Genomic DNA, 13,574 nt, shown 5'->3' with positions numbered 1-13,574 from the left:
TAGTAGTCCTTCTTGGTACTTGGCCCCTCTCATCTTTAGATGTATTAAACGATATCTAAAAGAAGGAGCTCTGGATTCATACTCCCTAGGTTCAAATATTGGCTCTGCCATTATTTGCTATATGAACTGAAGCAAGCTACTTAATTTCTGTGTATCTGTCTCTATCTGTGAAATGGAGGAAATAATAGTACCTACCTCATAGAGTTGTTCAGAACTGAAATGAGATGGTACATGTAAAGTGCTTAATATAATGTCAAGCACAGAACTGGGCTTCCTTTAGGCTCAGCTGGTAAAGAATCTGCCTGCAATGTGGGAGACCTGGGTTTGATCTCTGGGTCGGGAAGATCCCCTGGAGAAGGGAAAGGCTACCCACTCCAATATTCTGGCCTGGAGAATTCCATGGACTGTATAGACCATGGGATCTCAAAGAAGCACAGAATTAATTGATAAATGCTAAATAAAGTTAGCAATTACTATTATTATGATCAGGGTGCTTGATGGAAGTAAGAAGCTAAATGTCAAAGAAATCACACTGTGAAAAAGCAGATACCACTAGGCTGTGTGCTTTGTTACTTTTTCCCCCATAAAAAAGAAGTTTTATAGGGAGTCATCTCCATACTTATACCCAGTCCTCTTGGAATCAGTGGCAACCACACATGAAGGGCATGAGTGGTGACCAGAAGAGGAGTTCTTCTTCTTGTGAGAAGCTCAGTAACCTAAACAAGTGACTAAAATTGTGACCTGAATCTCATGGGCATCATATTCTAAGCAACTGTGCTAATTGGCCCAGACAGACATCACACACCCAGCTATACACATGTACCCACAGGTCTGGACACATGGGCACATGCACATACTCTTCTAGCCTAGGTAAGAAGGTGGGTGGACAGAGCCACAGGATAAGTTAGACAAGAGATTCTGTGGGAACTGCTGGTTTAGTGACATTTCTTTTTTTCCCTTCAGCTGCAGGGAAGCAACTAACCTGGGAGTTTCATTTCCTCCCTCTACATCCTCACTAAAAGCACTTTTAAGTATAGTGTGTTTGTCTCCTGCCTCCTCCAACTCCTCTACAATCAATTTTATAGTATCTTTTTGGGGGTGGGGCAAGAAGAGAGATTGATAGGGTATCAAAATAGAGTGGAGATTTCTATTTTATTCAGAACCCCTCAGGCTACCAAAAACCAATCTGAAGTCTCTAGAAGTTCAATAGGCTCAGTAATTGAGGGACAATGATAGTGCAGATTTGAAGAGAAAGGGTGCAACTGACCAGGACATTTGTTGAATACTATTGAGTAAGACCTGCTACAGTACTATGTCTTTGACTGGGGTCCCAGGGCTGTGAATCTTACTGCAAAAATCCAGAGGCGATAGCTTCTACACTCTTGAGTGTTTCATAGGAAGTCACCCTTCCCTTGGAAAGTGGAGAGTAAGAGAGAGGGGAAAGGGGAAAAGAAACACTTCCACAGGGTGTGTGGGAATGAGCCTGAGATCCAGTCTGGAGTAAAGACTGTAGAACATCTGAAACCCTAGTTGTTCCTCTAATTGAGTGAGGGAAAGAAAGAAGAAAGAACAATACTAGGAGCAAAAGGATGGCATATCAAGCAGAGGTATTACAAATGCCCTATGAAAATAGGAAAAGCCAAGAAAATATATGGTTGGGATAGCCATTTTTATCCCTTCTTCTCCTACCAATCCCAGAAAAAGCAAACAAGAGAATAGAGAAGGGCAAGACTGCTAGGGTGAAAAAGCATGTACTTCCTCAAGCCACCCAAGCAGGCCATATTCTCCACCCACAAATAAATGTCAAGTGATTTCACATTAGTAATCACAATACCTCGACTTCAAGGCAAATGATTAAACATCCCTAGGCTTAGTCCTCTCTCATCCTTAAAATGGGAGAGGACTGGAGTATCCTAAATCCTCTTCCCAATAACTTTTAAATGGGATGCAGGATAAGGGGAGGATGGAAGCAGAAAGAAACTTATATAAATGTTTCCAAGCGCTACTATAGGGAAGTTGCAAAGAATCCATGCCAAGAGGTACAATCTAGGCTGACCATATTCTCTCCATCACTCCTCCTTAACAAGTTTTCTCAGTCTGGGCCCTTTGTACAAGTCTCACACAAACCCTACAGAAGCTTCTGTTACATTAAAACTTAATTCCATAAACAGACGAGAAAAGACATTTTCAGGCAAAATACTCATAATCCATGGCTTGAGGTGTAGAGTATGTGTATGTGTATGTGTGTGTATGCATAAACATTTTATGAAAAAAGTGTTTTCTCTAAGGTTTACTCATTCAGTCCCAGGTGAGATAGTTCTTTCAAAACAGGAAATCCCACACCTTCTTTCACACAATATGAAAAGAGTAAATGATTCTTTTTTTTCTCCAAAATGCAAAGCAGGACTTCCCTGGTGGTCCGATGGTTAAGAAGCTGGCTGCCAATGCAGGAGACACAGGTTTGATCCCTGGTCTGGGAAGGTCCCACATGCCGCTAAGCCTGAGCTGCAACTTCTGAGCCCATGGGCCTAAAGTCTGTCTTCCACAACAGGAGAAGCCACCACAATGAGAAGCCCATGCACTGCAACTAGAGAAAGCCCTGGCACAGCAACAAAGATCCAGCACAGTCAAAAATAAAATCTTAAAAAATGCAACAAAACAAAAAGATGCTGATGGGAAAAGCGGCACACTCTCCTGGGAAACTGGTCTGCTCAAAATGTACAGATGACATCCTTTATATATTTCTGCAAATGCTGACAGTCCATCTGCTTATTTACTCTTCATGGCACTGGAGGAAATATTTCCAAAGCAAGTATAAATTCAGAAAAAAGAAAAGAGACAGCTCTGTGCCTTCAGTAGTCACTCTCAGTAAATCCTGAGTGAAGCTGAAGTTGCCCAGAAATTGGGAATAATGAATATGGCCTTCTCTTGGATGACAGGCAGCAGCTCTCTCACACCCACTACCAGGCAGCAGACCTTAGCTAGCTACAAGGATGCCCCGCCTGAAGCCCCTTAAAGGAAACCACTTTATTGAATTTATAAATCTTGGTTTACTCTTCTATCCTGAAGTAACAGCAAACCAAGGTCATACTAACCACGCATTTCTGAGAAATGAGAATGAGCTATAGAAAATTAAGTTTCAGGAGAGGGGTCCAAACTGAGGCTTAAGGGAATGCTTTCAGTTTAATGCTTTGTAAGAACAGGCTCAAATGCTGGGAAACAGCAGCATACAGAACCACTCTGCTGGCCTGCAGCAGGCCAAGTTGAGGGAATTCTCTTGGAGGTCTAGTTCTATGCTAAGCAAGACATTCTGGGGGAAGCAGTTATGGATCTGAAGTTACCATTACATACTGTTTTTTTTAGGTGGGTCTTTTTAACCATATTTGGTACATATGAGTAGCATATGTACACACAACATGGAGAAATGATGTCTGTATAGCTTTTCATTGTTTTCCCAATCTCCTCCCAACCCATTCAAACCCTCATTCATGCAGATTAGCATATTTCCATTTGTTTGAATGAGTCAAAATTTATGCTAAGTGAATAGTGAAGAATAAAATATCATATAATTTTAGAAGGATAGAACAGAAGAGCTAAGAAGTTCATCTAGTATTCATCTAGTCAAACCCTTTCACTTTACAACTAGATAAACTGAGGTACAGAGAGGTAAAGTGACTGCTCAAAGTCACAGAGCAAGTCAGGGACACAAGTTGTCTAACTCCTAGTCACTGCCCAGCTGGCATTACTGAGATCACCAACCCATTAGGATCCAGATTTAGACTTAGAATGAGCACTTGAGGTCACTGTACAATAAGCCAGGGATCTAACTTCAATTAGCCACTTCAGCTCAAACAAGCACCCCCCAGTTGGCTTCCAAATACCCGCAACCTCTCTTCCTCATCCCCTCCAGTATGAGTCAGGGTCTCAGTTTGGGACCCAGTTTGATTGGAGAGGAGTCAGAGGAGTGGCTTGGAAGATGCCTGGCCCTATGTCCCAAAGCTCCATAGCAGGCTCTGAGCCAACCTTCTATGGCTGACCGAGGTTGGTTCTCTGAGCCAACCTCTGTCTTCTATGGGCAGTAGGCAAAGTCCTTCAGCCAAAGGCAAGACATTGGCATATTTGCTCGAAAGATACCTGGCTCCCAAAGTCAGCAATTTAGTGGCCATCCCAGTGAGACACTGAACTAAGCAATGAAAGCTTCTAAAATGAGGAAGAGAAAGATAGTCTAAATTGCCCCTGGTCTGACCTATCTTTGGGACTCTGCTCAAAGACAGAATGTATCATTCATCCCATGCCTAGAAAATGAGCCTGAACTATCTTGTACCCAATGATGAACCTTCCTGACTATTATTACCTCTTTCTCTGAGTGGTGAGAGACATACCCCCACCTCCACCTGGGAGACTACAAGGGTCATTGCTTATAAACTGCAAAGGAAAAGATGCCTCCCATCATGTTTTATGACTCAGTGCTAGACTGGAAGTCAAGGTGGAAAGTACAGGGTGCTGAATTACTCTGGGGCATGTCCAAAAAGACCTAAGCTTGGAGCCATTGTTAACAACTCTGACTTGTTCTGCCTTGTCTTCTGGACCCCCAACCCTAACCTGCCCCTGATACAACTCATTTAGGGTTCCAATAATGATCTGAGGACTGCAACCAATGCTACCTTGCTCTTTCTCTCCACCAAAAGCCTCCCTTCTCATATCAGGGGGGCATTACAGACTTCCCATCAAATTGTTGGGTTGCCCCTGTCCTGTATGCTGCTTGGTCTGGGTTAGGGGAACTCGCAAATTTCCCACAAGCTCTACAAAAAGTATAGGCTCATTTCTCTCTTGATCTTTCCCTTTTTCCCCTAAATCAGACCTTGGTCACTTGCCTTCATCTCAAGGACTTTTTGCCTGCCGGTCCTCCCAGGCTTAGGACCCAGGGAAAGCTGGTTTCCTTTTCAAAATAGGTGAAGAGAAAGGACAAGATACACTGCCACCACAGAACTGTATGCACCACAGAGTTCACAAAGACTGGACATTGCATGCTGTAGAATGCACTGAATTCCACTTTCCTTACACTTTCTATGACTCTTTCCCATGCCCAGAGACCACTATGACGTGGAGTTAGCCCCTAAACATAAAAACAACCTTTTGGGGGGGGCACCTTCATAATAGTACCAATCATCTGCAGAACCTTAGACCCATTAAGCCAATCAGCACAGCTTTAGGGCTGTGAAGATATGCAGTTCAGTTCAGCTCAGTCACACAGTCATGTACGACTCTTTACGACCCCGTGGACTACAGCACACCAGGCCTCCCTGTCCATCACCAACTCCCAGAGTTTACTCAAACTTATGTCCACTGAGTTGGTGATGCCATCCAACCATCTCATCTAATGTTGTCCCCTTCTCCTCCCACCTTCAATCTTTCCCAGCATCAGGGTCTTTTCAAATGAGTCAGCCCTTCGTATCAGGTGGCCAAAGTACTGGAGTTTCAGCTTCAACATCAGTCCTTCCAATGAATATTCAAGACTGATTACCTTTAGGATGGACTGGTTGTATCTCCTTGCAGTCCAAGGGACTCTCAAGAGTCTTCTCCAAAACCACATTTCAAAAGCATAAATTCTTCAGCACTCAGTTTTCTTTATAGTCCAACACTCAGATCAATACATGATTGCTGGAAAAACCATAGCCTTGACTAGACAGACATTTGTTGGCAAAGAAATATCTCTGCTTTTTAATATGCTGTTTAGGTTGGTCATAACTTTCCTTCCAAAGAGTAAGGGTCTTTTAATTTCATGCCTGCAGTCACTATCTGCAGTGATTTTCTAGCCCCCCAAAATTAAGTCTGCAACTGTTTCCCCATCTATTTGCCATGAAGTGATGGGACCAGATGCCATGATCTTAGTTTTCTGAATGTTGAGCTTTAAGTCAACTTTTTCACTCTTCTCTTTCACTTTCATCAAGGAGCTCTTTCATTCTTCTTCACTTTCTGCCATAAGGGTGGTGTCATCTGCATATCTGAGGTTATTGCTGTTTCTCCGAGCAATCTTAATTCCAGCTTGTGCTTCACCCAGCCCAGTGTTTCTCATGATGTACTCTGGTTCCAAATAGGAAAAGGAGTACATCAAGGCTGTATATTGTCACCCTGCTTAGTTAACTTATGTGCAGAGTACATGATGAGAAACACTGGGCTGAAAGAAGCACAAGCTGGAATCAAGATTGCTGGGAGACATATCAATAACCTCAGATATGCAGATGATACTACCCTTATGGCAGAAAGTGAAGAAGAACGAAAGAGCCTCTTAATGAAAGTAAAAAAGGAGAGTGAAAAAGTTGCCTGAAAGCTCAACATTCAGAAAACTAAGATCATGGCATCTGGTTCCATCACTTCATGGCAAATAGATGGGGAAACAGTGGAAACAATGACAGACTTTATTTTTTCTGGGCTACAAAATCATTGCAGATGGTGATTGCAGCCATGAAATTAAAAGACACTTACTCATTGGAAGGAAAGTTATGACCAACCTAGACAACATATTAAAAAGCAGAGACATTACTTTGCCAACAAAGGTCCGTCTAGTCAAGGCTATGGTTTTTTCAGTGGTCATGTATGGATGTGAGAGTTGGACTGTGAAGAAAGCTGAGTGCCGAAGAATTGATGCTTTTGAACTGTGGTGTTGGAGAAGACTCTTGAGAGTCTCAAGGACTGTGAGGAGATCCAACCAATCCATCCTAAAGGAGATCAGTCCTGGGTGTTCATTGGAAGGACTGATGTTAAAGCTGAAACTCCAGTACTTTGGCCACCTGATGCGAAGAGCTGAGTCAGTTGAAAAGACCCTGATGCTGGGACAGATTGAGGGCAGGAGGAGAAGGGGATGACAGAGGATGAGATGGTTGGATGGCATCACTGACTCAATGGACATGGGTTTGGGTGGACTCCAGGAGTTGGTGATGGACAGGGAGGCCTGGCATGCTGCGGTTCATGGGATCACAAAGAGTCAGACATGACTGAGCAATTGAACCAAACTGAACTCTGCATATAAGTTAAATAAACAGGGTGATAATATACAGCCTTGACGTACTCCTTTTCCTATTTGCAACCAGTCTGTTGTTCCATGTCCAGTTCTAACTGTTGCTTCCTGGCCTGCACACAGATTTTTCAAGAGGCAGGTCAGATGGTCTGGTATTCCCATCCCTTTAAGAATTTTCTGCAGTTTATTGTGATCCACACAGTCAAAGGCTTCGGCATAGTCAATAAAGAAGAAACAGATGTTTTTCTGGAACTCTCTTGCTTTTTGATGATCCAATGGATGTTGGCTATTTGATCTCTGGTTCCTCTGCCTTATCTAAAACCAGCTTGAACATCTGGAAGTTCACGGTTCATGTATTGCTGAAGCCTGACTTGGAGAATTTTGAGCATTATTTTACTAGGGTGTGAGATGAGTGCAATTGTGTGGCAGTTTGGGCATTCTTTGGCATTGTCTTTCTTTGGGATTGGAATGAAAACTGACCTTTTCCAGTCCTGTGGCCATCACTAAGTTTCCCAAATTTGCTGATGTATTGAGTGCAGCACTTTCACAGCATCATCTTTCAGGATTTGAAATAGCTCAACTGGAATTCCATCACCTCCGCTAGCTTTGTTTGAAGTGATGCTTCCTAAGACCCACTCGACTTCACATTCCAGGATGTCTGGCTCTAGGTGAGTGATTGCACCAAAGTGATCATCTGGGTCATGAAGATCTTTTTTGTACAGTTCTTCTGTGTATTCTTGCCACCTCTTATTAATATCTTCTGCTTCTTTTAGGTCCATACCATTTCTGTCCTTTATTGAGCCCATCTTTGCATGAAATGTTCCCTTGGTATCTCAAATTTTCTTGAAGAGATATCTAGTCTCTCCCATTCTGTTGTTTTCCTCTATTTCTTTGCATTGATCACTAAGGAAGGCTTTCTTATCTCTCCTTGCTATTCTTTGGAACTCTGCATTCAAATGGGAATATCTTTCCTTTTCTTCTTTGCTTTTCACTTCTCTTCTTTTCTCAGCTATTTGTAAGGCCTCCTCAGACAGCCATTTTGCTTTTTTGAATTTCTTCTTCTTGGGGATGGTCTTGATCCTTGTCTCCTGTACAGTGTCACGAACCTCTGTCCATAGTTCATCAGGCACTCTATCAGATCTAGTCCCTTAAATCTATTTCTCACTTCCACTGTATAATCGTAAGGGATTAGGTCATACCTGAATGGTCTAGTGGTTTTCTCTACTTTCTTCAATTTAGGTCTGAATTTGGCAATAAGGAGTTCATGATCTGAGCCGTAGTCAGATGGCTATGACTGCCCCAGTCTTGTTTTTGTTGACTGGATAGAGCTTCTCCATCTTTGGCTGCAAAGAATATAATCAATCTGATTTCATGTTGGACATGGTGATGTCCATGTATAGAGTCTTCTCTTGTGTGCTTGGAAGAGGGTGTTTGCTATGACCAGTGTGTTCTCTTGGCAAAACTCTATTAGCCTTTGCCCTGCTTCATTCTGTACTCCAAGGCCAAATTTGCCTGTTACTCCAGGTGTTCCTTGACTTCCTACTTTTGCATTCCAGTCCCCTATAATGAAATGGACATCTTTTTTGGGTGTTAGTTCTAAAAGGTCTTGGAGGTCTTCATAGAACCGTTCAACTTCAGCTTCTTCAGGATTACTGGTTGGGGCATAGACTTGGATTACCGTGATATTGAATGGTTTGCCTTAGAAATGAACAGAGATCATTCTGTCGTTTTTGAGACTGCACCTAAGTACTGTATTTCAGACTCTTTCATTGACTATGATGGCTACTCCATTTCTTCTAAGGGATTCTTGCCCACAGTAGTAGATATAATGATCATCTGAGTTAAATTCACTCATTCCAGTCCATTTTAGTTCACTGATTCCTAAAATGTCGACGTTCACTCTTGCCATCTCCTGTTTGACCACCTCCAATTTACCTTGATTCATGGGTCTAACATTCCAGATTCCTATGCAATATTGCTCTTTATAGCATTGGACCTTGCTTCCATCACCAGTCACATCCACAACTGGGTGTTGTTTTTGCTTTGGCTCCATCTCTTCATTCTTTCTGGAGTTATTCCTCCACTGATCTCCAGTAGCATATTGGGCACCTAACAACCTGGGGAGTTCATCTTTCAGTGTCCTATCTTTTTGCCTTTTCATACTATTCATGGGGTTCTCAAGGCAAGAATACTGAAGTGGTTTGCCATTCCCTTCTCCAGTGGACCACATTTTGTCAGAACTCTCCACCATGATCCTTCTGTCTTGGGTGGCCCTACATGGCATGGCTCATAGTTTCATTGAGTAAGACAAGGCTATGGTCCATATGATTAGATTGGCTAGTTTTCTGTGATTGTGGTTTCCAGTCTGTCTGCCCTCTGATAGAGAAGGATAAGAGGCTATGGAAGGTTCCTGATGGTAGAGACTGACTGAGGGGGAAACTGGGTCTTGTTCTGATGGGCAGGGCCATAGGCCTAGCCATAGAGAATCTGGGCTGTGGGGGTGCCTCCAAATATTTAATTCATAGATTTCTAGAGATAGAATGCATGTCAGACATTAATAGAAACAGACAATGCACCAACCTCCTTGACTGTATGGGTGTATATTCCATGTTCCCCAGAATAGCTATTAGGCAAACACTGGCTGATAAAGATCTCAGCAAGCTTCTACTGGCTTCTTCTATCCCTTTGAGACACCAGCACCGTGGCACAGTTAGCTGAGAAATTCTGAGTAAACTGCAGAAAGTGTAGGGAGGCAGAGACATAATTGGAATCTCAGGACCTAAATGGCTGCTTGGGAAAGTTGAGGGGCTCAAGAAGGGTAGTGGTGAGGATAAGATTTTCTAGGAACCAAGTAAAGTAGTGGGGGGGCTCCTGATATTTTAAAAATAAAAACTGAGGTGCTCCCTAGAGCCTCCAGTATAAAAAATAATTTTCATGAATTCAAGACACATACAGCGAGGACCCAAGCCAAAGTAGTTTGAGACCCTAGGGATATACCAAATTCCTTTCCATCCTTTCCTGATCCATACTCACCATAATTTAAACAAGTAACCCCAGCCCCTCAATGGACCTAGTCTGTGTCAGAGTACACACCAGCTACACCTCTGTACAGCTCACTGCCACCCCCACTTCCCAGCTTCACCATGAGGTCTTGACCGGAAAGTCACAGCCAGCCCTCCCCCTGAGTCCCCTATGATCACCTACTTTGAAGTTTGTTCCCCAGCAGTGAACCTCTTCCTGGTAGAATAGTAGTTTTTCCAAGTTTTATTACACACTCCTAAGTCCCCTGCTCTAGGCCTGCTCACTCACATGAATGTTGCCCAGACGTTGCCACTGACCTAAAAGGCCAACAGCTTGTCTTTAACCACAGGGCAGTGCTCAGCAGGTAATCTAGGCAAAAGCCAGAGACCCTACCCTGGCTGCCTTCCCAAGAGCCCCTGAACTGCATCAAAACAGGGAAAATGTAGTCCCGGGGTGAGTGTGGTAGTGACCTTCTGCCCAGATGTTCCACACAGTCAGGAACCCCCTCCACTCAGGCATCAATGCAGCCTGGGGAGTCCTGTGACTGCCTTGTACAGCCATTGACACGCACTCAAACTTTCAAGTGGGGCCTGCACATTAGGACACCAATGGATCACAAGGCCAGGGGCACCAAGAGTCCCAAAACCTCTTTAAGGGCAGCCCAGCGAATCTGCAAAGTAAAAAACAAAAGAGTCCTTGATTGAGAGCGGTAGGAGAGGCTCTCCAAGGGCTCAGAGAATCCACAGGTGGATGCCCACAGAATTCAAGGTTTCTATTTACTAAATAATCCCTAGTGCTCCTCAGAGAGCAGCAGAAGTGTGTGTTTGGGGGCGGGGAGAGGAGGGAACCCTTCAGTCCCAGGGCAACACATTCTGAGCTGCGTTTTAAAAAGCCATGTATTCTAAGCTTTCAATTTGCAACAGGTCTAGAGTGGAGCTGTCCTGAGGAGCCACAAGAGGGAGTGAGCCTTGAGGAAGGCATCCCAAGCCCTTCAGCTCGCTCCTGAGAATCCTCATCAAAACGGCTTACGGGCTTCACCGGCGGCTTGCTGAGAAAGCCGGGTGGCTACTTTGACTTCTCTGAGTCCACTGGCAGGCTCAGTGGGAGGAGCGCACAATCATGCAGTCCTGCAGCCGCGGCTTTGAACAGAGAGAGCTATGCCCCTAGCCCTGCTTGTCTTAGGAAAGAAGACCAAGTCAGCACCACCCGTAGGCAGGAGGGGTGGAGGCCGGCTTTCTGTATAAAGACTAACGAGGCACCCCGTGGATAGCGAAGAGGCGCGAGGCGCCAGGGAGGGCAAGGCTGAGGTTGGAGGCGGTGCAAAGTGAGTCTCAGGGCCCAGTCTGCCAGCCGCCTCACGCCTCTCTGGAGACTGCCTCCCTGCCTGGTTTGGGGTTCAGCTCAGAGGGCACAGAGATCCGCTAGCTCCCTCAGTGTGGCAGAGGACAGCCCTCCCTATTGGGCAGTAACCACTGCGGGCAAATAGACGCGCGCACACCCCCCCACTCGCACTCCTTCCCTCCCTTCCTCTCTCTCCAACAGATACACACGCCTGCCATGTGTTTGACTCTTCGCTCAGTCATCAGGATTCCTAAAGTGTTTTTGACAGAAAACACCTCCACTTCCTGTACAGGAACAGCGGCTGCTGCGGACATCTGAGATACGGTATTTCTCTCAAAGTCTTTCCAACCTTTCAACTCTCTCCTCTCTCCAAGGCTTCACACTTCACCCCCCCAAAAAACAAAACAAAACAACAACAACAACAACAACAAAACCCTTTCTGCAAATATTCCCCCCCTCCTCCCCGTACAAACGCTCAGCGTACTTTAAACAAACCCGAAAGGTGCGTCTGGATATGTCCCAGAGCAAAAAAGTTCATTCTTTGTGTATGATCAACGAAGGTCCCAGGTCCCACCCCCCGGTATTTCTTGCACCTAGTCTCCACAGCCGAGGCTGCCCAGAGCCAAGCAACCCGCGCCCTAGCAGCGCCAAGGACTAGGCGTAACGGCGATAAGTCCAAGCGGCGCACTATGAGGGGCGCTTCGGACCAGGAGATATGAGATCTGCGGCAGCCGGAACGAACACCCTTGCCTAGAACGCCAGGTGGGGCGCGCGGGGCCGCTCACCTGCTTGGAACTCCACTTGGCGATTTTTCTCTCTTTCCTCCTGCAGCAGCATGGAGTAAAGAATGCCGAAGGAGTTCTGGATGCCGAAGATGGAGCCGTTGCACCAGGTGGCAGCGAAGACCACCATCCAGCCGAAGCCACCTTCGGGGGGCTGGAAGCCACGCGCGGTGCCGCGGGTCTCCACCGTGGGTGTAGGGTCGGGTTCGTGCACCGGTTCAGGCTCAAACTCCAGCTCCGGCAGCGGTGCAGGGTCCGGTAGGGGCTGGGGCTCCGGCTGAGGTTCTGGCTGGGGCTCGGGTGGGGGCACGGGCACCGGCTCCGGCTCCGGCTCGGGGCTACCCACCGGCTCCTGCTGTTCCTGGTCTGCCTCCCGCCAGGGCCCTTTAGCTTCCTCGCTCGCCGGGCTTTGCAGCGCCATCGCGGCCGGGGGACTGTGGCTGCTCGGGCCGGAGGAGCCGCTCTGTGGCTGGTACTTGTTTCTGCTGCTGCTGCTCCAAGCGCTGCTGCTGCTGCCTCCTCCTCCCGGCTCCGCGCCCCAGCTGGCCAGCCTGTCCCGAGACAGACGGTCCCTCGAGCCCTCTACTCCTCCTCCCCCGTCCAACCCCCCTCCTCCTCTCCCCATGTCATCTCTCTCCTCCCCCTCCTCCTCCTCCTCTCCCTCCCCCTCAACCTCTTCCTCCGTCAACAGGCAGCCCTACAGCCTCGCTCTTCTCCCCAGCCCTTCCTCCTCCTCCTCACACTTGCCTACCTCCTCCTCAATTCGCCACTGCCTTCCTCAACTCCCTTTCCGAACTACTGAATCCCGCTCTCCTAGTCCAGAAGCCCAGTAGAGGGATAGTTAAAATGGAAAAACGAGAGCATAAACTATCCTGTTCTCCTTCCCTCTCCTCCCCGCAGGCTCCAAACGAGCATTGATCAACCCAGAATCCCCAGGGAAGACCCCGCCTATCCTTTACTCCCACTCTCGCTCCTTCCTCACAACTAGCCTGGAACTAGGGTCTCCCCAGGGAACCCAGGACGAGAGATGGCCCCTAAGAACCCCACCCCGCCCTCAGTAGTCCCTATGCTCCCCCCCCGCCTTGGGCTTAAGGGGGACTTGGAGGACACAGCCCAAGCTTCAGACAGACGGTGGGCACAGTCTTCTCGAGCTCAGGAGCTCAGCCCCCACCCACAGTCCTGCGCAACAGCCCCCCCACCCCAGTCTCTCCCCCTCCGCCCCCGCCCTTCCCGGCAAATCCCTGGCGGGGCACGGATGGGAGGAGGCGGCCCGGCAGCGAGGCCCGCCCCTCCGGGCAGTCAATCAGGGCTTTGTTTGCGCCAACCTGGAGCCCAGAGGAGCCGTAGAGGGCCGGGTCTGGGCCGGGGGCTGGGCCAGGTAGGGAGGGAGGTTCAGTAGCACCGGAGGGGGC

The 13,574-nt window shown here is 46.8% G+C and overlaps 1 protein-coding gene across 2 annotated transcripts in view; it reads right to left on the bottom strand.

Annotated features, from left to right (window-relative positions):
* SLC16A2 (solute carrier family 16 member 2) overlaps positions 1 to 13,297 on the bottom strand; it is a 129,216-nt gene extending 115,919 nt beyond the window's left edge. Inside the window, exons 1-2 of one of the 2 annotated variants that reach the window (XM_070462089.1) lie at positions 12,914 to 13,297; positions 12,166 to 12,713 (exon numbers count right to left, since the gene is read on the bottom strand). In XM_070462089.1, coding sequence (XP_070318190.1) covers positions 12,166 to 12,583 — 418 coding nt within the window. In that variant the 5' untranslated portion in view covers positions 12,584 to 12,713; positions 12,914 to 13,297. Of the gene's footprint in view, positions 1 to 12,165; positions 12,764 to 12,913 lie in introns of those variants that run through there. The other variant, XM_020896373.2, reaches the window with a different exon arrangement.
* Between the last annotated feature and the right edge of the window lie 277 nt (positions 13,298 to 13,574).

This window comes from Odocoileus virginianus, chromosome X, assembly GCF_023699985.2.
Source record: "Odocoileus virginianus isolate 20LAN1187 ecotype Illinois chromosome X, Ovbor_1.2, whole genome shotgun sequence".
In the NCBI taxonomy this organism is placed as follows: Eukaryota; Metazoa; Chordata; class Mammalia; order Artiodactyla; family Cervidae; genus Odocoileus; species Odocoileus virginianus.
The sequence above is the reverse complement of the archived record's forward strand: the minus strand, read 5'-3'. Positions and strand labels throughout refer to the sequence as shown.